The sequence below is a fragment of the Quercus lobata genome, chromosome 5, assembly GCF_001633185.2.
Source record: "Quercus lobata isolate SW786 chromosome 5, ValleyOak3.0 Primary Assembly, whole genome shotgun sequence".
In the NCBI taxonomy this organism is placed as follows: domain Eukaryota; kingdom Viridiplantae; phylum Streptophyta; class Magnoliopsida; order Fagales; family Fagaceae; genus Quercus; species Quercus lobata.
Window position 1 is genome coordinate 66,205,032 of NC_044908.1, and position 24,241 is coordinate 66,229,272.

Consider the following 24,241-nt stretch of genomic DNA (forward strand, 5'->3'; position numbering starts at 1 on the left):
AACCCCAGCATTTCTTTACCACACATGATGAACTGCAGAAGCAAAAGCAAGCTTGAGTATAATAACTCTTAAACGGGTATCTTGATGTTTGGGAGTTTTTATATAATCAAAATACCAAGTCTGAAGACAAATGAAATCATTCATCACGGAACAGAATAACAATTTTGGGAGGCGTACAAGCTCGAGTATAGCTAACTCCTCCACCAAGTTGTTTATGATTAAAAATATGCCTAGAGCCGTTTGGTTTAGAGTACAATGTTTGTGCCACAGCTGCCATTCTCTTTGCTATACATCGTCCTCAACACCACAATTTTCACTTGACTAGAGAGGGATCAGATAATCGGAAATCTGGGTATCTCCAAGTTCACATCAATGCAATAGTTGTAGGATTCTATGGTATGAATATCGCATGATAATAGGACCAAATCCCCTGACACTCCTGTTTACAATAATTATCTAAATTTAATTATACATCATGCCTCTACGGAAGTTCTTTGACACCAAAACTTAATTATAACAGAACATTTATCGTGACGTTTGTTTGGCCTAAGTCTAACTAGAGATACATCCTCTGAAGAAACTAAAAATACAAGACAAATTGTTATAGCCTGCGCATAATCACAGATCACCACTGCCCACGACCTTTTCCATGTGATCTTCATTCCTGATTGATATCCCTGATGAGGGTTCAAACTGCTCCCTAGGCAGGAAAACAGAATGAGGTTGCTGGTAAGAGGAGCTTAAGCTCGACTCAAGTATCTGATGTGGAAGCACCATTTCTGATTTAGCATACACTCCACCCATGCTGACTCTTTGCTTCTTCATTGACCTTTCACCTCTAGGACTCTCAGTTGGGGAACCAGCATGGCAACTAGAATCTGGAGTCAATGGTTCATGGTGAGAGGAGAAAGATTCATCAATGGAAAGGCTGGCTGGGGCACCTTCCTTGGCAGCCTTGTCTAGTAGGGGCGCCTCAGAGGTTGGGGCAGGGGTTGCTGGGTCAGTCTTGTCAGAATCCAGGCAATTGTCACCTGATGCTAGAACTGGGACCCCCAAATCCGTTGTTTCTGAAAGAACTCCGCTAAGTCGTTGCTGCTCCTCAATTATCTTCTTCAAGTACTTGCCCTGGGCTTCTATCCGTAACTGCAACTGTCTCTGGACCTGTCATAATTTAAATACGCAGAAATTACATGCTTGCTAAGCATTCAGCTAATTTAAACTGATTACCTATTATACTAGGGCACCACAAATTACAATGAAAGGGACTAATGGCAGCTCTGTGCTATTTTCCTACTCAAATTTAAATTAAATAGGGTGATTCTCTCTCTCTCTCTCTCTCTCTCTCTCTCTCTCTCTCTCTCTCCCTCAAAAAAATCAGAACAATAGGATGCTAACGAAGATAATGATGAAAGAAAAACCAAATAATTATGTAATGCTTAATTCAATACTGATAGTAAAAAGAAACCATGCCTCTAATTGTTCATGCAGCCGCTTCTGCACCTCCATCTGCAACTTGAGTGCTTCAGTAATTTGCATCCCACTGCAATAAGGAAACATTTATTCTCGTACCAAGTAGCCCACTAACAATCCATTTTAACAGTCAGATGTTTTGTAACATGAACATAATTCACAAATTTATGTTTCTACGCAAATATTGAACAAAAAAAAAAAAAAAACTATATAATTATTAATTAATGTAATTTTGCATGCATAATGAGGGAGCTACCACTGGTTAATCACCTAATGCATGTTTACTGATATATTATGACATGAGTTCATTATTTTTTCAACCTTCAACTTCCAGAAACATGTGGCATGATCAATTAATCTATACATGAAACTGGAATTAAAAAAAAAAAAGTAAAATCGGCAGATATACTTACGATGAACCATCCAAATTTGAAATCATATCCCCTGTTTCTTTCTTATCAGCTTTTTTTCCTTGCATTAAAATTTAAATAAGAATCAGTAACAATAATTTTGAGGGAGCTCTGATCAACATCTATTATGTTGATGTAAAATGAACATTGAACAACATAAATCGATTAACTTACCATCTGATGAGGAGTCAGGAAGGTATTTTGCAAGTCGGTATTTCTAAATGCATCACAAAAGCAGAGTTAACATAAATAACATATGTGAATAATGAATTTTATAGTAGGAATTCCCCAAACACATCCCTCAACCTCCAAAAAAAACAAAAAGTACTAGAGAGGAATAGATGAAGGAAGTTTTGCATAGGATGGAATCAACTGTTATGTACCTGTAAATGACTTTTGACATGGTATATTGTTAGACCTTGAACACCCATTACTCTGAGGACACCTTTAGGTGTTGCACCTGGAAAAAGAATTCACAAAATAAATAAAAAAATAATAATAAAAATAAAAAGTAAAAGGTAGAAAAAAAAAAAAAAAAAAAAAAAAAAAAAAAAAAAAAAAAAACTTTTACAACATTTCCAGTTACAAAGGAGTTGATGAATTTCTTCATTGAAATTCTGGTACTCCCTCAACAGTAAGTGTAGGAGCATTTTATTTAGATTTTGATGCAGTTCACACATTCTCTACTTCTCAACTGAATAACATCTTATGTAAATAGGCTTGCTACAGGTCCCAGAAATGACTTATCGAGAATCATCTCCCTCATTATCAAGTTGTACACAGGATTATATCTGTAAGAACCCATTCTGAGTCCAGTCTTTTTATCTATTAGAAAGAGAAAGGGAAAAAGAGGGGATACTGCAGCCCTAGATCAGTGCATGATGAGTTCAAGTCATACAGCATTACCAAAACACCAAAAACTTTTATTCCTCATTTCTCCTATCCTCATGTCACCTTTAACTTACAAAAACGGCCTGAAAATTTTCCACTTTCTCATGTTATTATCTATAACACAAGGGACTGGGAAAAAAAATTGTACAATATGTATGTGTGCACGTGTGTACAAGAAGTATTAGTTCCTATGAGTAATGAAGAAAAACATCTCTAATCTGCTAGATGAACGCTGCATCTTGCCAAATAAACAGCACAGCTCAAATTAGGAGAAATAGAACAGCAAAACCCAATAAACCAGATAGAGGTTGAGGAAACTTACGGTCTGGCCCACCAAGTTGTGCCACAGCATCAACAAAACGTTCATGAAGCTCATGTGTCCAACGCAACCGTTGCTTCGAGGCAAGACTAGCATTGTTGAGGTTGTTACCTCCATTGATTGGGTCCATCGTGCTGGCAACACAATCTAAATGCTGACCATGAACTAATGAGTTGTTTCCAACTAAGCTTGAACTATGAACACTCTTTTGCTGATACATTTGTCATTTATCTAAACAGAAGAAATCAAGGAGCTGTCAAGAGGATAAAGGGGGAAAAATCAAGACATTTCATATCTAACAACACGAATTGAGAAATATGAGCTGCTTAAAAAATAAAGAAGTGGGTGGGGGGGGAGGGAATCTTATTAATGAGGTAATTATCAAAGCCAGTATAAAAACTGGCTTTGACTCCCCCCTTTCTGGAGCTGAAGGGGTTCCTTAAGTATTTCAGATAAAATCTCCCTGATCTAGCCACCCATCCAAAGCTTGTAACCTAAACTTCTGAATCCAACCCTCTCAGTAAAGGGGATCATTTCCTGTTCTAGCCACAGTCATACACCACATTCAACCCAACCCAACCAGGAAAATTATAATCTCCTCTAGCCAACGTCAATTCAAAAACAACCAAGTCAACAAAGCCTCATCACCCAGCTCCTCCAGTTTTACCCACAACTCAACAAGTCCTGAATCACAACTCGTGTTCCATAATTTATGTAACAATCTAGAATCTTAACCACTTGGGTCAGCAAAACCAAATTAACCAATCTTGATTTGCCATTCAGCTCTCTCTAGAGTCACATATTTCTATTTTCTTTTTAGTAAAACATAGAACCCTAAATCCCACAAAATCCATCCAATAGTTGGCCCCACAGTAACCAACTCCATATCCCCACTTAGATCCTTGACTATCATTTTTATTTTTACCACCTCAATCATTCTGTTCTTGGCTTTCCTTAACTCCTTTTGGTGCCTTCAACTTATTTTCACCCCATATGGGAATAGAAATTATACAGAATTGATCATGACTAATCCATGTTAAATATATCAATTGAACCTATCCACCCTGAACTGTGAGGGCATTTGCAATGTGCATCCAACACTACAGAATTTTTGCAATCAATATCCTAATTTGAAATTAATTTGCAATGTTACTTATCAAAAAAAATTAATTTGCAATGTCTACATCCAAATTAGTACTTAAATTAATAGATTAGCATGAAAATTAATCTGAAATTAGTAATCATATAGCATACTTTTTGTGATTTACGGTGTATATTGCAATTGCCCCAATACTTTAAGGTGAATAGCTCCTCACTAATCTATTAGTTTAAACACGTTTGGATGATGGGGTAAACACTTCGAGTTAATGTCATATAGGGATGTCATTGCAAACACTTCAATTACCCCCATACTGAATATACCTACCATTAAGGAAGAAATTTATAATTTAAAAATAAAACCATTAAAGCTATTAACTCTATTTAAGAAAAGCATCTATATTTCATTTAGCAATTACACACAATCCCCAAGTTGACTGATTGGTCAAACAAATTAATGTTGGATGGGACAGACTATAAATGAGCAAGAATAGACCAGATTGAATGGAAACTAGCAGGCCCCCACCACACCCCCGGGGGGGGGGGGGGGGGGGGGGGGTGGGTTGTTAAGGAAAAGAAAAGAAATAAATGCCAGCACAGTATTATACTAGTGGATGTGGCTCTCTCCTTATTGTGTTGTTGAGAAGAGTCTTATATTTTCTCTAGGGTGAGACACAAGCGAGGAAGGCACAGTCCAAAGATCTCTATGAAACTTCCTCTCATCCTAATTAGAAACTTTTAATTATGACGACCATACTTCTCAGTCATGCACAATGTATGAAAATAACGCTCTGTTCAGTTAGCAAAATTCAAAGCTTGACACTTAAATGTAAAATAATAATAACAATAAAGAACATGGCTTACATGATGACAGACAAGGAAAAATAAGTTTCCAGTACACAGTAGATTCTCAAAAAATAAAAATCACCATAATGCATACTTCTTTATCATTGATTGGTAGTATTTTCACCAATACCACCTCTAAAGGGGAAAGGTACGATCTTCTGTTCAATACATCAAACTCTCGAAATGATAAAATTAACCAACAATTTGGGAAGGTTAATAATACAGGGTCATAATAAGAAGCCAGCAAATCATAATTTCACAATACTTATACTTGGAATACTACAGGACATACACGTGGATTTTGATCACCTAAATAGTTTACCTCTTTTGGAGATAAATGCGTTATTTGATTCCAACATACAAAAATCAATACAATGCCAAAGAAAACTGCTACACTGTTTCTACACGATAAAACAAACATCTTTAACGACCGCATAACAGCAAAATCACAAAAGAGCAGAGGTACGGAAATACTGAGCAATAAATATGAAACCAAACTACCTCATAATCTATGTTGTGTCAGATATACAACATAAACAAAGAAATGAGCTAGAAACTGTTCAAAATAAGGTTTTTACTTAAGAAATCTGTTACTCAAAGTAACCGAAAACAGTCAGAGACACCAAGTTATGAACATCACAATTCCTTTTTTTTTCATTTTTTGATTTTGATTTCTAAAAGCCATTTAAGGAATACTCAGCTTTGTTTATTTAATTAGCCTTGATATGAATATTCTGCATGTATGTGAAGCAGCCAGCTCACAGTTTCTAGTGAGTAATTTGTACATAATAGGCACAACAAAATCTAGCAAAAAAACAAAAATTGAATATTGTTGGCAGAGAAATGCAAAGAAAGCCAAGCATTTGAGATTTGACATGGAATAAAGGAAAATTAAGAAGCAAAGCAACAAGACCCATTTCACAAAAACAACAATCAAAGCATCCAGAACAAAGACAATTAGGGTTTGAGGCACAAAATAAATTCAGACATCAAGATAATTGGACATTTAAGAATGTGAATTCACATGAAAAAACAAAAACTTTAGACCCCAAAAAAAAAAGTCAAAGTAAATGAACAATTAATATATGGAGAAGAGAAGAGACATACCCAGATCTACAATTCAAACTCACACATCCCTGCCTTTAGTTTTTGGTCTCTGTCTCTGTCTGTGTCTGAATTTCAGGAAAAAATTGAAAATTTAGGAGAGAATATGATATGACTTGTTGTCTCTTGTCTCTCTGGGTGTCAGTGTTTTTAAGAAGGAATAGGATCTCTCTTCAGACGCAAAAGGGTAGTCTTAAAAGGACCTGAAAACTCACGAACCTGACTTGACCACCCAAAGTCCTCCCTTCCCTATGTTTGTTTTTTCTTTTCTTTTTTCTTATTTATTTATTTTTCTCTGTTTTGTTTTTGTTCACTCTGTTTCTGTTCGTATTTGTGTGATTCTGTGCTCTGTTCTCTCTCTTCCTATAATATAACTATTTAAAAAATAAATAAATAAATAAGTGACATTTTTACAATATTTTTAAAAGGGTAATGCTAGACACTTTTTTTACGGACTCTTTTTTTACGTACTTAATAATAGTAATATCTTAGACCAAAATATCAATCAGTCTTATTTAACTATTAGAAACTTTACTAGTTGAATTAACTAGAACCCACATCACTCACTTTATTAATAATTCGTAAAATAGTTTATAAATGGGTAAATTATATATTTTACTCCTATCATTTATCCAATTGAAAGTTAATTTAGTTTCTACCGTTATCTTTTTGATGAAAATTACTGACATGGCTAATGGTCTAAATGAAAAATTAGTCAATAATATGTCTATTATTTAACTGATTTAAGCTGAGTTTCAAAAATATCATTTGAAACTTTTTTTTTTTTTTTTATGGAATATTTGAAACAACCTTATTTAAACAAATTGATTAATTTTGAAAGTTCAAAAACGTGTACAAAAACACCTTTGAACGTTTAGACCCCCAAATTACAACTTAATCAATTCAAGTAATATGTCAAACAACTAGTGTGCGGAAACTTAACATATGCTATCATACGAAATTGATTAAATACTATCTAAGCCATAACAGATTAAAATCCACAGCAGATAAATAAAAGGCAAAGATAGAGAGGAAGGAAGATGCAAACACAAAGACAACACGCGATGTGTTATCGAAGAGGAAACCGAAGCCCTCGGCGAAAAACCTCTCCGCCGCCCTCCAAGCGGTAATCAATCTACTAGAAAATATAGTTGGGATACAAGGACAGCAATAGACCCTCCAAGCCTAATCTACCCAGTGCACCTAAGCCCTCCAAGCTTCTTGCTCCAACGAGGTTGCGCCGAACCTTTTTCTTTTCTAGCTTACCGGATTCCGCTACTAGACCATAGCATCAATCAATGTAGATGGCTCCTTCCTAACTGCTTCCCAGAAATCCAAACAGCAGTCTCACAATGATGATGATGGTGAGAACCTGGTTTGGTATAATGCCTCTCAAGGATTTAACAATGGAGAGGAAGAGAGTTGAGGAATTTGAAGAGTCTCTAAGGTATAGATTGTGTGTGAATCAATCTAGTTTTTCTTTAGGGTTTCTCTCTCAAAATTCTCTCTGGAAGCTCTCTTTCAATCGTGGGTAATAGGGGTATTTATACTGGAGTGGAGAGGAATGTGAAACGTCAGGTTTTTACAAAACAGGGGTGGCTCGCGGCTTGACCTCGCGGCTTGACTAAGTTGCGAGATCCAGTCGCGAGATAACCGTATGGCCAGTTGTCCTGTTTTGTCCTGTAGTGCTCCAGCTAGCATGACTGTTCATCTTCCAGCATGCTTGGCACGTGTGTGCTTCTGGCGGCTTGCAGCCGCGAGACACCCGCGAGTCCCAGCCGCGACTCTCTGTTTTCTTGCACACTCTTGAGCAAACTTCACTCTATCTCACTCTCTACCCTTACATCAATCCCACCTAAATACAGGGTTACTAAATGCTGAATTACAAGCAAATTTGGCACGGAATAAAGCCAATTAGATGGTTGAATAAATTCAACCTTACAAATTTTTTGTTGTTAGGTTATGTATATCACTATATGGCTTACATTGTTAGGTGAATTTATCACACCAAGTATATTCATTTCTAAGTGGGGGACAATAATTCCAAACTAGGTTTTGAAAAACCTAGGCAATACCTTATTCATTTCATATATTTTTAGTGTTATTCTCATTCTTGAATCTTGATTAAGTATCTTTAAAAAAAACATATTATCTACTAACGTAATAAAAGCTTTAGTATTTTAATATCCTTATTTTTATTAAGAGATTTTTTTTTTAAAAGTCTTTTTTTTAATAACTAGTTATAAAAACCGTATCGGAGGTTGACTCAGCTTAAGGATTGATTCACTGGTTCATTGATTCAACCAGTGGTTCATTGGTTGAATTGTAGGTTAATTAATTAATTAAATAGTATATTTTATCATTATAAAAACTAATTAAAATAAAATAAAAATACTTCATTTAGGTAAATTAATAAATTATAACAATAACAAATTACATCATATGACATAAATTTAGAGAGAAAAAAAAAATACACATCATTCACATAAATCATCCAATAACCAAGTTATATAGTTCAAAAGTTTTGAAACAACATATTTCATAGAAATTCAAAATAAATTATCAGCTTAATCATTAAACCCTAGAGATTACATATTTGTGAGATGTTGGAGCAGGCCGTAGGATTACTTTCTAACTATCTCTTAATGTCTTTAATCTCAACTCTTATCTCACGGCACAACTCTTATTTTATATCTTTAGTCTTTTAGTCTTTAATCTTTATCACTTTATATCTTTATTGGGTCATTTTTTCAATCTTCAATAGTTTAGTAAATACACACGGTATTTTTTTGTTTTTATCCACGAGTTAAAAAGATTAATCCGTACAATCTATTGGTTTATCCTATTTGACAATGGGTCATTGCATATTCGATATTTTACACTGAACCATTATGGATAATACTTTGGTTCAAGGTTTAACCAGTGGTTATAACTATACTTGTAGTATAATTAATGTTAATTTCTTTGTATGCTTTAAGTATTTTTTTTAATACTTTAATTTCCTTAAAAAAAAGTTATTATACTTTAAAATAAAATTTTAAATTTGAAAAAAAAAAAAAACAACTTTTTTGGGATATAGTTTTATCTAAACTACTAATATTAATTTCACACGAAAGAATCCACTTTAGGAAAGTTTTAACATCATTTTTATGGGAAATGAAAAAAACTATTAAAGTATTAATTTTTTTTTCTTTTCTCATAAAAATTTTCTTTAATTGGATTCTTAACCAATGCCCTTAGACCCCTCGTTAGCATTTCTCAAAAAAAAAAAAAAAAAAATAGAAAAGAAAAGACAGTCCCATCAATGTATGCGGACGATGCTAACGTTACAATATTTTTGGACAGAGGTCAGATGATCTTTAAATCTTTGTTTTAAGTTTTAACATTACTTGCTGTCCGGCTTTGACAGAATCTGCTCTTTAAATATTCCGTCCTTTCTCCCACACTGCACTGTCTTTACAATTCTTCCGGCTATTTCGTCTTTTTCCTTTTCCTCCTTTTGAAAATTACGTTTTTTTTTGGAACTAATTGAATGTTACTTTTTTTTCCCCCTCCCTTTTTCTATTCATAATTTTGAAATTAGTGGACCTAAATTTTTTTGGATAACTATACTGTAAAATATATAAAATTCTCTCCATCTATTTATAAATTTTTGGCTGTAGCTCCATGTTACAACTCATCTCAGTATTTTTTTTTTATTGGATATGAGTTTTGACAAATTCATTGTTGAATTACATTTTATTACAACCTTAGGTTACAATCAAGTTGGATTAAAAAAAAAAAAAAGATTATAATCAAGTTTGTACCCAAATTTTATATTATATATATATGTATTATTTTTTTATTATAAAAAAATTGGAAATATATATTATTAATAAAAAATAACATGGTATGTGATCAAGTCTTCCAACCAACAATCATTAAAAAACACAGTCAGCATAGATTGCCAAAAATGCTTCAAGATGAAAGGAATATGATTTTAAGAATTTCATAGCGAAATTCCTCTAAATTTTAGAAGATCTTGATCCAAATGGAATGAATATCTCCTACTCATTCCTTTGTTTTTAATCTTAAATAATCTGTGGTTTATTTTTGTCATACAACTAGTTTATAATTCTTGTTATGGAAACATTAAACAATAGTGATGATAATAAGATGGTCATCTCACATTTGCAATGAGTATATAATTAAGTTACTTAGCACCAAAATTAAAATACACATAATATAAAATTAGACAATAATTAAAAATTAATTTGGGTTCTAAATCACTCATCAATAAAATTGTATGTTTTAACTTCAAATGCTAAAAAACCAAACGGAGGTATATTCCTATCCAAACAAAGTAAACCTTGTATGTAATCCAAAAAGTCAAAGCCAAATTGGTAATGCACAAGAACTTCACCACTTGGATTGATAGGAACAAGGCATGGGAGCTAGTACTAATCCTTTAAGGACATCTATATACATTATGGTGCTACTTAGCTCATTTAATTAATAAGTGGTTTGAGACTGATTCAGTGGTTTATTAAAAGTTGAAAAAATAAGCTGTACAAAACGTATTAACTTTGAAAATGGGATTGTTTGTTAATTGTTTATACCAAAAAAAAAAAATTAAATTAAACCAAGAATATTGTAGATAAACTGGTTAGCACTTTTAAATGTTTTCAACATAGACATTTAAGTTTAAACACCCTACCCAATTATTAAATTAAAAATATTTTGCAAAAAGGAATTCCAAACCACTTTACTAAACCGCCAGTGATTTGAAACTAACACTTAAAAAAGTACAATTTTTAAAACTTATTTTTTTAAAGGATTAAAGGTACAGCTTTTCAAAACAGATAAGCTGTATCAAAGTTCTTATTGGCTTGCAAATGTTAATTTTATTGAATCAAAGTAAACCCTGCTAAACAACTGGTATTGGCCCAGCTGATCAATTTATTCAGTGTGACAACTACCATTTAACAAGTTTCTTGGGCTATAATATATTCATGACCATGCACAATTGGACATGGAGAATTCCAAGAGTAGAATTGGCATTTTTTCTTGATACCAAACCCAATAGCAGTTTCAATCAAGTCACTGGAGATGCCCCCTATAATACTGAGAGTCGGCATTTCCACAATCCTCACCTACTCCACAACTGCATTTAAGTATCAACCTCATAGGTCTATTAGAGTTTTGTTTATTATTTTCCCCAGGACATAGACAGAAGAGCTGTCCATGAGAGTCTCAAAATAATATCAATGCACTACTTTGGGATTCTCAGGAAAAATTATCTTATGACTTATGAGACAGGCATAATTATCTTATGACTTATGAGACTAGCATGTGGAGCACTTCTCACATGCGTATGAGATCCACATGTTATGATGGGGCGTTCCTTTAACCGGTCACATGAAATACTTTCTCCTTCCTTAAATAGCATCTGTCATTCAAAGATTATGACACAACTACAAGCTCACATACCTTTGAGTACATCAGAACTATGACTTCTTCCATTTATGAGACTACCTGTGAATGAGACATTAACAAGGCCTGTAGAAGCAATCACTGATCTTAAGCATGCAAGAACTGATTAGACAGCACTATAATTTGGAGTTAGGCCAACCTCTACGGATTTACAGAATACATGATTTAGTAAAATCATGGACAAATAGTTTTAAATCTCAAAGGCACTGGTATTTTGAATTTACAGATTGGACAAGCTGTTTTTGCCTCAGTTCCTGCCGACTTTATGGACAAGAACAGAAGGAAATTTTACAATTATGTTCCGCTTACGATTGTAATGCCAGGAGTGAAAATATGAATCTCACTTGGTGATAACATGATGAAACATTGAGCAGAGTTTTCAGTGCTACATGCCATACCCAGTGATTGCATGCGCATTAACTTGTGCTACATTGATGTCTTGGGACTTCATCTTGGCTTCCCAAAGCAAAGACGCAGTATTTGAGTCCATGCTTAGCATCCTTCTCTTCCCTCCACAAGGAGATCCTTCCAGAGTCAATCCTCCAGGACTCTCATGTGAGGTTAGGCAGCTTTCAGTGGAACAGTCAGCCCTCTGGGCATGGAGGCTAGGTGCAACTTCTTCTTCTGAGCCATGTACTCCAGCCACCTCAGGAGAATGTAAGCAGTAGAAGCCAAGTGGATCTATGGAGGAATTTCTTGGTGTCTTACTCACCAATCCTTGACCATTGCTGTCTGTGTCAATAACTGAACCTGAAATAAATTGATCTGCAAGCATCTTACAAGCTCTTTCAAGCATAGCCATATATCTACGCTCTGCATCCTGTCGGATCTGCAAGTGTTTCTCAGCCTACACAACAATGGTAGGAAGATCAGCAAGCTAGATCTTGGACCCAGATCTCTACTGTAATGAATTCTTACTCTCAATTTAACATATTTGTGTGCACAAGGACGTTCTTTGGGCTTTGTCCAAGGCAATAGATACCAAACAAGGCAATAAAATACATAAAAGTCAGAGTTATCAATTATGCCTTCCATATTCAAAGAATATCCGTAGGTTACCTAACCAAATCCACCACCAATTACTCACAACTAAGGTCTGCTCTTCATTAAAATAACCCACAAAAGGAAATGTACCTCGACTTGCAGATGTAATTTGCTTTGCACTTCCATCTGTGCTCTCAAGGCCTCCTTGACTTCATAACCTCTGAACATGACATTAATTCCATTTAGTAATCTGATAACTTTCAGGTACCATAAGAGTTATGAAGAAAGGATGAAAATTCTATCTTACTCATTATCAGAAGTTGGCAAATTCGGAGAAGAATTACCAGTTCCAGGACTTTCTAAAAGGTAAGCAGATGGCATCCCTTCAATAAGTGGCAAAAGAAGTCAGTTTAATTATTGAGATTCTAATGGTGTGATTTAACAGATATGTACTCAAATATAATATGGACAAAGTTTAGCTACAAAATTGGTTATAACCTTAATATTACTACATATTTTGAAAATCTAACCGTTGAATTGCATGTTCTTTACCCTCTTAATACATGTCAAATTTTGTATTAATCGGATATTATTTACTATATAATCTATAATGTTCTTTACACTCTTTACACTCTTATATAATTTATATTTTATGAGTAATTTTAAACCACATAAATTTGCAATTTAAACAACTTATTGATAGCATAGCTATTGATCTTTAATTTTCTAGAAATTTTGCAAGCATAAAGAAAATAAGAAAAAGATGTAATCTAATGGTGAATTTGTCAAAATTCACCTCTAATAAAAAGATATTGAGTAAGGTTGTAGAGCCTAAGGCTACAACCAATTTTGTAGCTAAACTTTGTCCATATAATATTTCTCTCTTTCTTCCCTCCCTCCCTCCTGGGAAGTTCAAATATGATAAGTTGGTAGGGTATAAATCAATATCTATTGACTAGACAGGTCAAATTTCCAGATTTAACCTATTTGCGTGTGCACACATATATATGCAGAGGGAGCACCTGCAGCATTCTTTAAAAGAAACTGCAGAAAGAGAGAGAGAGAGTTACAGCAAAACCCACCATCTCTGGATGCCTCACCCATCTCCTTTCCTGATTGCTTACCTAGCCTGTATTTCTGCAGCACAGCAAGAAGCATCTAAAATCAATTATAAGTCCATAAAAATTTCATTTCACCACAAGCTCTTCCTGCTCAGTTTTGCAACATCACAAGTCACAAGAATATTAATTATTAAAATAACAAAAACCAACCTGGAGATGACTCTTTAAATGGAAGAGTGTCAGTCCCTTCACATTCATTGTCCGCATGATGGCCTTAGGCGTAGCTTCTGAAAATATTATTTATGCTCCATTAGGATGCTCTTTTTTTGATAGTTCAATAGTTAGGGGTGGGGGAATATGAACCCTAGATGTCTCCATTGGAAACACCAGGAGGTACCAACTAGTTGAGCTACAAAGCTCTTGGCATTCTCCATTAGGATACTATAAATGATAAACAAAACATACAAGATTCCCAACTAATCAACTATGACAGAATGTAGTTCTTCATAAGCTGGTCACCAAAAAAGTAACTTGTCAGCAACTGAAATTTGGCTCTTTAATGAGCTTTGTCAATCTTATACACAAGCCTAACCATACTGAGTCCAAGTCTTAATTATCTCAAATCTCCTATTAAGTTAGCCCTTTAAGTTGCAAACTCAGGTAACATGCTGATGGGTAAAATTTACTTAATCAAACCCCAGAAACTGTAAGGATCCTGACATATAACACTGAAATACTATATAATTTAAAATGTGTTCACTCTCTACTACTGATATGAGGAATAAGAATATTAATGAACATAAAGGAGAATGTGAGCTCCTCGAGAATATTCATAATCTGAAGAAAGAAGGAATCCAACATATGGGAATTGCAAAATATTAAAAAAAAAAAAAAAATCATGAATTAGTGCATCTCTATTGGCTTAAATCTGCCTAAGTCATTGGATACATGAGTAGCAGTAGCAAGGTTGATAATCTTGCTTATGAAATGAGTATAATTCTCCCAGACAACAAGAAACAACCAATGTCCTAAACCCTACAACTCAACAAACAGGCGAAAAAGGCCCACCTCTAAAGCGTCAATTGTTGCCCAAAGAAGCCATACTTACAATGAAAAAGTAATAGAAACTCTACGACCTTTACGAGGACCATCTATCATAACCAACGTTCAGCCATCAAACTACAGTAAACTTCCTCTGTGAAGAGGAATCTAAGGACTAAGCCTCATCCAAACACACACCAAGAACTAAACAATATTACAAAAGTTTTTACACCAAAAACAATCTCACTTCTCTTTTAATAAGTAATCAATTTTAATGAAATGCATGAAAAAAAGAAAAAAGGAAGAAGAAAGGGTGCAATAAAGGAACATGAATCTACAATAAAGTGCAGAAAAAACAAAAGGCACAACACAGTATATAGAAGTACAAATGAAAGAACCCCACAAACCACTGAAAATTTATCTTTTATAGTTTGCAACATGCAACATGTCTACGAAGCTAAGAGGCATGCTGATTCCTCTTGAAGATCTAAAAAACAAAAGCTTCAGTTAATGTAGCCCAAAGTTACTTCCCCTGTACTCCTAAATCCTAATTGATAGACAATGTGAGGACAATAAAAAATAAATTATGTCAAGAAGGAAACAAACCTCTGACTTAAAAGCTATGGCATAAATTAGTAATCTAGCGCATACTATCCAAGAAATGGATTCCAAATGAATCTAGTTTGTGCCAAACTTCCCCTCTTCAATGTCTCCAAGACTAGCTATTTTGGGAGTCTTTTTTTTTTTTCAAAACAATTCAATCATTAACCCAATCCAGCAAACCTTAGTTGACTAGTTGAACTTGTTATGCAGAAGTCATGATCAAAAGTACAGGTATTGGGTTTCAAATGACAGCTAATCATAGTGGCGTTCTTTGCGGTGTTCCATGTCTATGTTACATATCCGATCTCCCCACTTTCCCACTATCTACCCATCCAAAACAAAGATCAAAAGTGCAGGTACCGCGGTTTCAAACCACACTTTTTAAAACTTCCACTTTCTTCTTTAAGTACAGTTTTTTTCAAAGAACCACACAACATCTTCATAAAGCTGTACCAAACGGGCACACAAAGTTGGACTCTTTGTGAATGTATTCTAAATTAGAGATTCAAACAAACATCATGTATGCAATAATGCAATACACACAAATTTCTGAAATCTCAAAGAGAATCAACAAATTTGACATCCTTAAATAACTTAGTAAAACAAGCACAATGTTTTAAAAATGGGTGCATTCAGCAAAAAAAGAAAAACCCACCAAAAAAAGAGAGACAAATTTGGGTTTTGGGGACATTAATGTTGCAATAAAGATTATAACTTTGAAGAAAAAGGAAAGCAATTAATAATAATAATAAAAAAATCATACAAATTTAAGTACTTCTTACACAAATAAGGAAGTGAGAAAGTAAAAGAAAATACTAACTAGAGGCACCACCAAGCTGAGTAACAGCGTCAACAAAGCGTTCATGAAGCTCAGCAGTCCATCTGAGACGAGGTTTGGGATCCGAAGTCAAAACAAGACATGGGTCTCCTCTATGATTGGACCCACCACCATTCTGAATTGCTATTTCTTCCTGACCAACAACTATTCCTTCATGGTGGGGTTGAATCATTCTTGGATACATTTTCTTCTTCTTCTTCTTCTTCTAAATTTTCCCAGAAAGAGAAAAAGAAGAAGAGAAAAAAAAAAAACCCAGACAAGAGCTCAGTTAAAAAAAAAAAAAGTAAAGAAGAAGAGCTAGGGTATCATACTATAGAGAATATACAGATTCTAATAAAAATGAAAGGGAAAGAACTTTTTTTTTTAACGGTGAAAAGGGAAAAATGGACTATTGGGTGTTCCAAGGAGGGGTGAAAACTGAAAAAGAATAACACCGTACCAGTACCACTGGCATTGGCTTTTGGTGACACAAGTCTTTTTATTTTTATTATTCATTGTGTTTTTATTTTTTATTTTTTTTATTTTTTGTCTCTTTCTCCCTGCTTATCTTCTTCTCGAGGAAGTATACCTTATTACTGGGTGTAAACTTCCTCCCACTCACAGCTGTGTGGGTCCCACAGATGGTGGGTTCCACCAGCTGTGAGAGTGAGGAAATATGCACCCGTAAACAGGGTGTATATTTCCCTTCTTTTTTTATTTTTTTTTATCATGTTTATTTCCCTTCTTCTCACCTAAGGCAATCAACTTTGTCATTTTGTTGAAAGCCAAAAGGCCCATTTAGACTTTCGAGGGTTGGAGCCATAGCCCACACCCACTTTATTTCTTTTCTCATTTTAACTGTAACTAATTTTATAGGGATTAAAGGTCATTTTTTTTTTTTGCTTTTTGTTATTAATACTTTTTAAGAAAAGGGGCTTTGAAATCCACATAATGAGGACAAATGTAGTGGACTTGGGTCATGCCTTGTACTCCAACTAGTAAATATCAAAAAAAAAAAAAAAAAACATGCAGACACCTTAGGAATATTATATGTTAATGAACCCATTGTCACATAACTAGCTGCTCGACAGTGTGTTTACAAGGAGAAAAATAGTTGAAAGTAGCATTAATGTGGGTTTTGGCTTAATGGCTTCGATGCCTAAGTTATTGGAGGTGTTTCTGACTATGCTTTTACTAGGATGTTGTGAGTTATAGTTGGATACCTTCATCAAATTTGAGACTTTCATTTTATAGCCTTATTGGAGGGTAGTTTTCATTGATTATAGTCACTTTTTGGCTGTAGACACATTTATCTCTTAATGAGAGGGGTGTAATTGTTGCCATTATAGGTGGGATTAACAAGTTTGGCATTTACATAGGGGAGATTCTAGGTTTACAATAGCATATTTACATAAATGTAAGTAATGATTTTCGAATATTATGCTCAAATTTCTAGATTAGATCTCTTCCTTCTTAGTCAAGCATGCCCCTAAATCTCAGTGTAGGCTCATCCTTGATTAGTTGACTTCTCCCCATTCCTTATTAATCAAGAATCCAAGTCATTTAGAGGGAGGCAACTCATCCTTATTTGCAATGACATGGTACATTATTTTGATTTACTGCTTACATTTCGCAATTTGACAATGTTGTCAGTATTAAGATGCATCGGTGTTTTAGCCTTTGAGACCTAATTTCTATTACTTGTAACACCAATAATATCAAAATTTCTAGAATATAGTATCATGTTCATACACTTAATATTGTCCACATATCTCTCAGTTCGTCTACACTACTCATCAACTTAAAGATAGAAGAGATAAAGAATGATGATGACATGATGAATTTTGGACGACTTAATCCCACTTAGGAAAGCTAAATTATTGGAGCACGAGCAATATTTACACCATGTCATGTTCAAACATGGATGCATGATCTCGAGGCATTTGGTCTAATTTTTTGCACAAACATGCTCCACTACCCAAATAATGGGATAAGACATAAATCAAAGGGAAAACAATAAAATCCCTATATAAACCCTAAACCTTGCATATGTTAAGGCAAGAGAAAATTTCCTAACCTATTATGTATACAGAAACATCGCATCATTGTGGGTGCTAAATTAAGCACTAGAAAGACTTTAGCTGATATCACACTAGTTCCAACTTTGAGTTATGTGCTATCTTTTGTTTGGTTGGTTTTTAGCATCATTAATGAACAACACAATTACAGGTAATAGGAACATCAATACCCATAGAATAAAAGGTGTCTTGATGCTAATGTTCTCCACTTTTATACACACATGTTTTTGAGAAAAAAAGAAGAAGAAGAAGATTTAAATGACTCTTGCTTTGTGGCCCAAAAAAGAGAGAAGAAAAATAAGTGGGCTGGATGCAAAATATAAAAGTAGTAGGGAGATACCCACAAAGCCACCCGGCCCGTGAATGCGAAAGAGGAGAGAGTTATTAGAACTTAGAAGAAGGCTTGCTTGCCGCCTTTCTCAGAGTTTCTTTACAACAACAACAAGAAGAAGGCGTTGATGGAGGAGGAGATTGAGGGAAGAAGAGAGCTGTCGAATTCAATTCCAAGGGGCGGACCCATTTACGTACCCAATCTGGTGGGTCCTCTCTCTTCTGTCCCCAACTTCGAGTCTTCTCTTCTCCTTCAACTTCAGGTACTCTCTCTCTCTCTCTACTCACTCCAAAATTATAACTTTGTTTTTGTTGATTGGTTATGTATCTCATCTATGCAGAATCTAGAGGCAGAACTATGTACTTCGGATTCATCTCAACCACTTGATGAAGATATTTCGTATGTTCTTTTCTTTTTTCCCCCTCTATCTAATAGACTTAATTCCTTGTTATTTAATTAATTAATTAATGTAGGGTTAATGAGCTTAAAATTTTGAGTGAAGGAGAATTAGTGGATATGGCTATGAAGGAAGCATTACAGGTATCCTGCTAAAGCTCTAATCTTTGATGTGCTCCAAAACTCTACTGCTTGTGCAGTTTAATACTTTTGTCTCACTCTTTAACACAAATTTTTGTTATTGTTGCAGCAGGGGGAGAACCATGATTGTCCCTCACAGCCTTCACAAGAGCCGGCGCAAGAGTAAGTCCTAATCAAATCTAATGTGCTATGCTATGCAATTCCTTATTTTTCAAATATGTATATATATATATATATATATATGTTGTTTTCAATGCTTTTAATTTGGACTTGTATTATGTAAATTTTGTAGCTTTAGATGTTCCTAGCTCTAGTTCATATGGCTGCAGTTCAATTCATTTCATTACAACGTTGTCATCATACCATTGTCCTTGAGAATACCAAAATTATGATCAGATAGGTTTTTATTTTCATGTATGTATCTGTTTGTTCCTTTTATTTTATCTTACCCTCTCTTCAAATTCATATTATTACAAATAGGATAGCGTTAATGTTGGCAAGAGAAACACCTTAATATAACATATAGTGACACCTCTTAACCAAAAAGGTTTAAGCCCAATGGGCATGAGATCAACTATGTTATATTAACCACTCTTTCTTCTCATTAGTATCCAATGTGGGACTTCACCACTTAACCAACCACACTACTCACGTGAATATTCCAACAATCTCCTCTTCACATGTGAGCCTTCTACCAAGTCACTTGTGGCACTTCGGTTAGTCTCCCCCTTGAATGTTAGTCTTTTTCTTAGCAATTCAAGTGTCATGCATCACTAGCACCAATAGTGTGCCATTTTACTCAACCATGCTCGGGGTAGACATGGGAGTCTTCCTTGCACAACTATGGAAGTCACCAATACACAATCACCTTGACTCACCACCATTAGAACCCTTACTCAACCATGGGTGAGAGTACATAGGAGTCTTCCTCGTTCTACCTGGTGGGACCCCCCAACAAACACTTGCCTTACCTCAGTGATACTACTTGTTAGGGATATAACACTTTGGGGAGACTCCTTAATTGGTTAATATAACATATAGAGATACCACTTAACCCAAAGGCACACTTAAAAATCTACATGTTTTGTCTTAATCCTTGCATTATTGATAAGCTTGGGAAAGCCGCTTGAAATCTTGTTAAGCAGAGCTTTCAATTTGTATGGACAGTTTGTGTGTTTAAACACTATTTATTTCTATCGAATATCATATTGCAATATTCCTGATGGATAAGTGAAGCTTCACCATTAGACATTTTCTCTTCATGGAAAATGTTAGGTGCTCATCATCTGTGTTTGTGTTTACTCATGAGTCATGTCTGATACTGCAGTTAACAATAGAATCCCCTGGCCATGATTTCAAAAACGATTCTAATTGAATCCCTTCAAAAATTGCATGTTACTAAGTCCATGTGATTTGTTAGGGCTTCCTCTTTATGAATGAATTTTTGTTTTCCAGATGTAGATCCTTAGTCACTTATACATAATGTGTTAATAAATGGTTCGATGAATTTTTACAAGTCCTTTTGTCACATTCAATGTTCATTTAGAGGTTATTGATATACGACTCTTATATTTCTCATCCACCCTCCACTTGTTAATCTGTTATGTGATTCAATTGATGGTTAGTCCTTGCACCAAATGCCATCTCCGTTACTCATAAATAAGGGTTGGAGGGTGAGATCACAGATTTAATTCTAAATGGGTGTGTTTATACAAGAGATTAAACTTTTTTGGAACTTATTTGTTTTGAATTTTATATCCAGGAAACGAGTTTATCGCAGGAGATCACGCAATAAACATGAATCTCCAGAAAGCATTACCAGAGGAGAAAATGTTTCATCTTCTTTGGAGACCTCAAGTGGATCTCCCTCAGCAAGTGGTTGCATTGAAAATAACAACTCAAGGAAAAGAAAAAAAAGAAAGGCGAATAATCATGCCATTGAAGTATGCTTCCCATGAATTATATTTATTCTGCCTTTCCATATCTATTGCTAATATATATTTCTTCCAGTCACTCAATCAGTAGTATAATTTTATGCACTTAAATCTCTTATTGCCCTCTATTTTATCAAAATTTATCTATTGGGCCATTCCAGTTGAGAATATGTTGTCTGAATGTGCCATATAACATTGTTCAATTTTCAGTTCTTTTGTTTCTTGGCTTTGTTTTCAAATTTTATTTAAGTAGTGGAAATGTGGTTTGATCACATTAAACTTTATTTTCCTATAGAGCTTGAATTTGAAATGTTTTGGCATATGGTAGTTGTTTGGTATTCTCTTAGCATATGGTTTACATGCTTTTAGTTCTGATTGTGGACCTATTAACAATTTACTTTGTAGTCTCTACATTTATTCTTGCTTAGAATAAACTTGGGTGATACTATATATAGGTTAACCAAATATTGTAGAGCTGTATGGGTGCATTATTTTTGTCATTTTTTCTGTAAATGTTTCATCCGTTGTCAATCAAATTTAATATTTATTTCTGGTATCTGTCCAGAATAGTTATACTGCAAAGGTGGAGGAACTTGTGAAAATCAAACAAAAGCAGGATGAGGACAAAGCTGCAGCAAAACTGCATTCATTCAAGTTTGTATCATTAGATATCTACGATCTCTTTAACTGGTATAATTATTGTGGTTTTGAATTTTATTTCTCTTGTTTTGGTCCAGTGCCAGTTGTAAGATAACTGAAGGTGCCATTACGTTATCAGAAAGAACTGAAAGGATGAAATCTCTCAGGTTTACACGTTCTGCAACAAAAGTATGATTGAAAAATGCCTATTCTTAATGTTTATTGCATAATGCAGATGCTTTTCTTTTGATTTATCATTTTATCTTGAAGAAAGTATACGGAAATCTAACTTGAAAATGCTTTTAGAGTAGTGTTATAGCTGCCTTTTTCTTAATTCACAGTTTTTCTTGAATTTATTTGGTATTGTTACTACAATTAACCTCCTCCCCATAGCTAGTTTCTCTCTAATACAAACCCATGGGTAAAACTCACCCTTGAAAACTAGCTTGTAAGGGAAGGTTGCCAAAGAGCTTATATACACATGGTTAAGCTTGCATTTAAGCCATGTGGGAAACTTGATTGTAACACAAACTCTCTCTCTCGCAGAGTTAGACAAATAGTATTTATATGTTTTTAATTTCAGAATCCTCAAATCTATTGAGAAGCCCATGCTGCTTGCTGGTTCTATATATAAGGAAACAAAACAACACATAACTTCAGGGTTTTTTAAAGTCAATTGACTTCAACTACTGAAGCTTGCACATATTTTTTTTTAACCTAACCCTTTCTTTAAGCCTAGACATGAATGTTATTCATACGGATAACTTCTAGTCATATGCTGAATCTGACTTTTTAAACGGTTGAAATTTCATATTTATCCTCTTTTTCTTATAAAAAAAAATTTCATATTTATCCTCTCTATACTTTTGTACAAATATCCTGCAGGTGAAATCACCAAGCACTGGGGAACAAATTGCTGTGCAGTATCCAGAAGTTGTTCTCTCTGTTGAGGTTTACCATAACTCACGGAAGTGGGCCAAGGTATATCTAATATCATTTTGAAAACAGTCAATGTTGTTCTCTATTGGATGATTTAAAAAAAAAATTAATTAATTAATTTTTTTAAATGGGTAATGTACACATGCACTCTATGGGTGTTGAACCCACAACCTCCCCCTCCACCCAGCACTTGCAAGGGGATGAGGTGCCAATTGAGCTAAAGCTCATTGGCTTTATTTGATGATTGTATTTGGATGCATTTAGGCAAGATCATTCAACTTCTTTCTATCTTGGGCTTTTGATATTTGAATTAGATCATTGACTGGAAGAAAAATCGTCCATCAATTTATAGCTAATTTGCTATTTACATTTTTGTGAAATTTTTTTTAGACTCAAGAGTTTTTGGTCCTAGGACGACAAACCTTGACTGAACTGAGGGACAAAATCTATTGCTTAACTGACCAAATGATGCAGAAGGCCGGGCAGCATGATCCTTCTGGATATTTCCTTATAGAAGTAAGAAGCTCTATGCATTCACTGTTTGTTTTCATGAGGACGATAGTTTGTTACCAAATCTAATAGAAGGCTAATTCTTTGTAGGATGTATTTTGTAACGATTTGAGGGATCCTTCTGCTATAGATTATAGCGAACCTATATTTGATTGGCTCAGAAACTCCAAGGATGAAGCTCTTAAAAAATGGGAATGCATCATAACTGGGGAATTACAACAGAAGCAGAAAGCAATTGTAGGTGATGTAACAGGCCTGCGATTGCCTCACTTCAAAGCTGTTAACATGCACATGACACGGTTTTGTGATCTGAAGTTTCGACTTGGTGCTGGATATCTCTACTGTCACCAGGTACCATTTTCTGTTGCCACGTTTCATGATTTTGGTGGTAGAAAGTGGAAACATTTTGTGTTCTTTGTGATTTTCCTTCAATATGCTGCACTGGTAAAAGAAATAGCTTCATGAAAATCGTATGTCATTATTTGTTAGTTCTGTCCTTGATGTCATGATGAACTGTGGAGTTGGCAAAGTTATCTTAGCATATGCATGGCTATTATAATTCTTTTGTTGGGAAATTTGGTACAGGGAAACTGCAAGCATACAATTGTGATAAGAGACATGAGGTTAATTCATCCAGAGGACGTGCACAACCGGGCTGGCTACCCAATAGTCTTATTTCAACTAAAATTTCGTGTTCAGAAATGCAATGTTTGTAAGATATATAGAGCTACGAAGGTCACAGTCAATGACAAGTGGGCCCTGAAGAATCCTTGTTATTTTTGTAAAGACTGTTATTTTCTTCTTCACTATGGTAAGGACGAGTCTCTACTGTACAGTGACTTCTCAGTGTACGATTATCTACATGATTAATTGCCGATGCCCATCTGGGCATATGATAGTAAGAGGTATTTATGAACTATTGATCTATGTTATTGCTGTAATATATATGACACCCATCTATAATGGAATGAAATGGGTAAGGTAAAGCCAAACTACTCAGAAATGTATCATGGATCTCAACAGTAGCTGAAGTATACATCTACATAGAAGAAAAGAAATGGAATTGACTACTAAACTCACGTGAGAGCTAAGTTTGTCTTATTCTATTTTATTACTCTGCAAGGTCATAACATTGTAAAGAATGCTATTGCTGCAAT

The 24,241-nt window shown here is 34.6% G+C and overlaps 3 protein-coding genes across 9 annotated transcripts; 1 reads left to right on the top strand and 2 right to left on the bottom strand.

Annotated features, from left to right (window-relative positions):
• Window positions 1-357: 357 nt before the first annotated feature.
• LOC115992115 (myb family transcription factor PHL7) lies at window positions 358-6,410 on the bottom strand. Of its 3 annotated transcripts, none has more exons than XM_031116182.1 (7): window positions 6,142-6,410; window positions 3,094-3,343; window positions 2,264-2,340; window positions 2,055-2,097; window positions 1,884-1,941; window positions 1,471-1,540; window positions 358-1,161 (listed from the first exon to the last, which is right to left on the bottom strand). In XM_031116182.1, the coding sequence occupies exons 2-7, from the start codon at window positions 3,308-3,310 to the stop codon at window positions 619-621; spliced, it is 1,008 nt and encodes a 335-aa protein (XP_030972042.1). In that variant the 5' UTR covers window positions 3,311-3,343; window positions 6,142-6,410; the 3' UTR covers window positions 358-618. The 3 variants fall into 3 exon arrangements, with proteins under 3 accessions (XP_030972042.1, XP_030972043.1, XP_030972041.1); XM_031116183.1 differs by having other exon boundaries at window positions 1,884-1,932; window positions 3,094-3,321; window positions 6,142-6,409; XM_031116181.1 differs by having other exon boundaries at window positions 3,094-3,321; window positions 6,142-6,409.
• A 5,261-nt stretch (window positions 6,411-11,671) lies between these two features.
• Window positions 11,672-16,397, bottom strand: LOC115991725 (protein PHR1-LIKE 2-like). Of its 2 annotated transcripts, none has more exons than XM_031115594.1 (6): window positions 16,120-16,397; window positions 13,866-13,942; window positions 13,677-13,731; window positions 12,902-12,977; window positions 12,745-12,814; window positions 11,672-12,457 (listed from the first exon to the last, which is right to left on the bottom strand). In XM_031115594.1, the coding sequence occupies exons 1-6, from the start codon at window positions 16,319-16,321 to the stop codon at window positions 11,996-11,998; spliced, it is 942 nt and encodes a 313-aa protein (XP_030971454.1). In that variant the 5' UTR covers window positions 16,322-16,397; the 3' UTR covers window positions 11,672-11,995. The 2 variants fall into 2 exon arrangements, with proteins under 2 accessions (XP_030971454.1, XP_030971455.1); XM_031115595.1 differs by having other exon boundaries at window positions 13,719-13,731; window positions 16,120-16,321.
• A 2,106-nt stretch (window positions 16,398-18,503) lies between these two features.
• Window positions 18,504-24,148, top strand: LOC115991450 (snRNA-activating protein complex subunit). Of its 4 annotated transcripts, none has more exons than XM_031115142.1 (11): window positions 18,504-18,787; window positions 18,866-18,924; window positions 18,999-19,065; window positions 19,175-19,224; window positions 20,825-21,005; window positions 21,562-21,650; window positions 21,734-21,824; window positions 22,521-22,616; window positions 22,965-23,090; window positions 23,175-23,435; window positions 23,670-24,148. In XM_031115142.1, the coding sequence occupies exons 1-11, from the start codon at window positions 18,653-18,655 to the stop codon at window positions 23,952-23,954; spliced, it is 1,440 nt and encodes a 479-aa protein (XP_030971002.1). In that variant the 5' UTR covers window positions 18,504-18,652; the 3' UTR covers window positions 23,955-24,148. The 4 variants fall into 4 exon arrangements, with proteins under 4 accessions (XP_030971002.1, XP_030971001.1, XP_030971003.1 ...); XM_031115141.1 differs by having other exon boundaries at window positions 18,505-18,787; window positions 19,172-19,224; XM_031115143.1 differs by having other exon boundaries at window positions 18,616-18,787; window positions 19,172-19,224; window positions 21,567-21,650.
• Window positions 24,149-24,241: the final 93 nt, after the last annotated feature.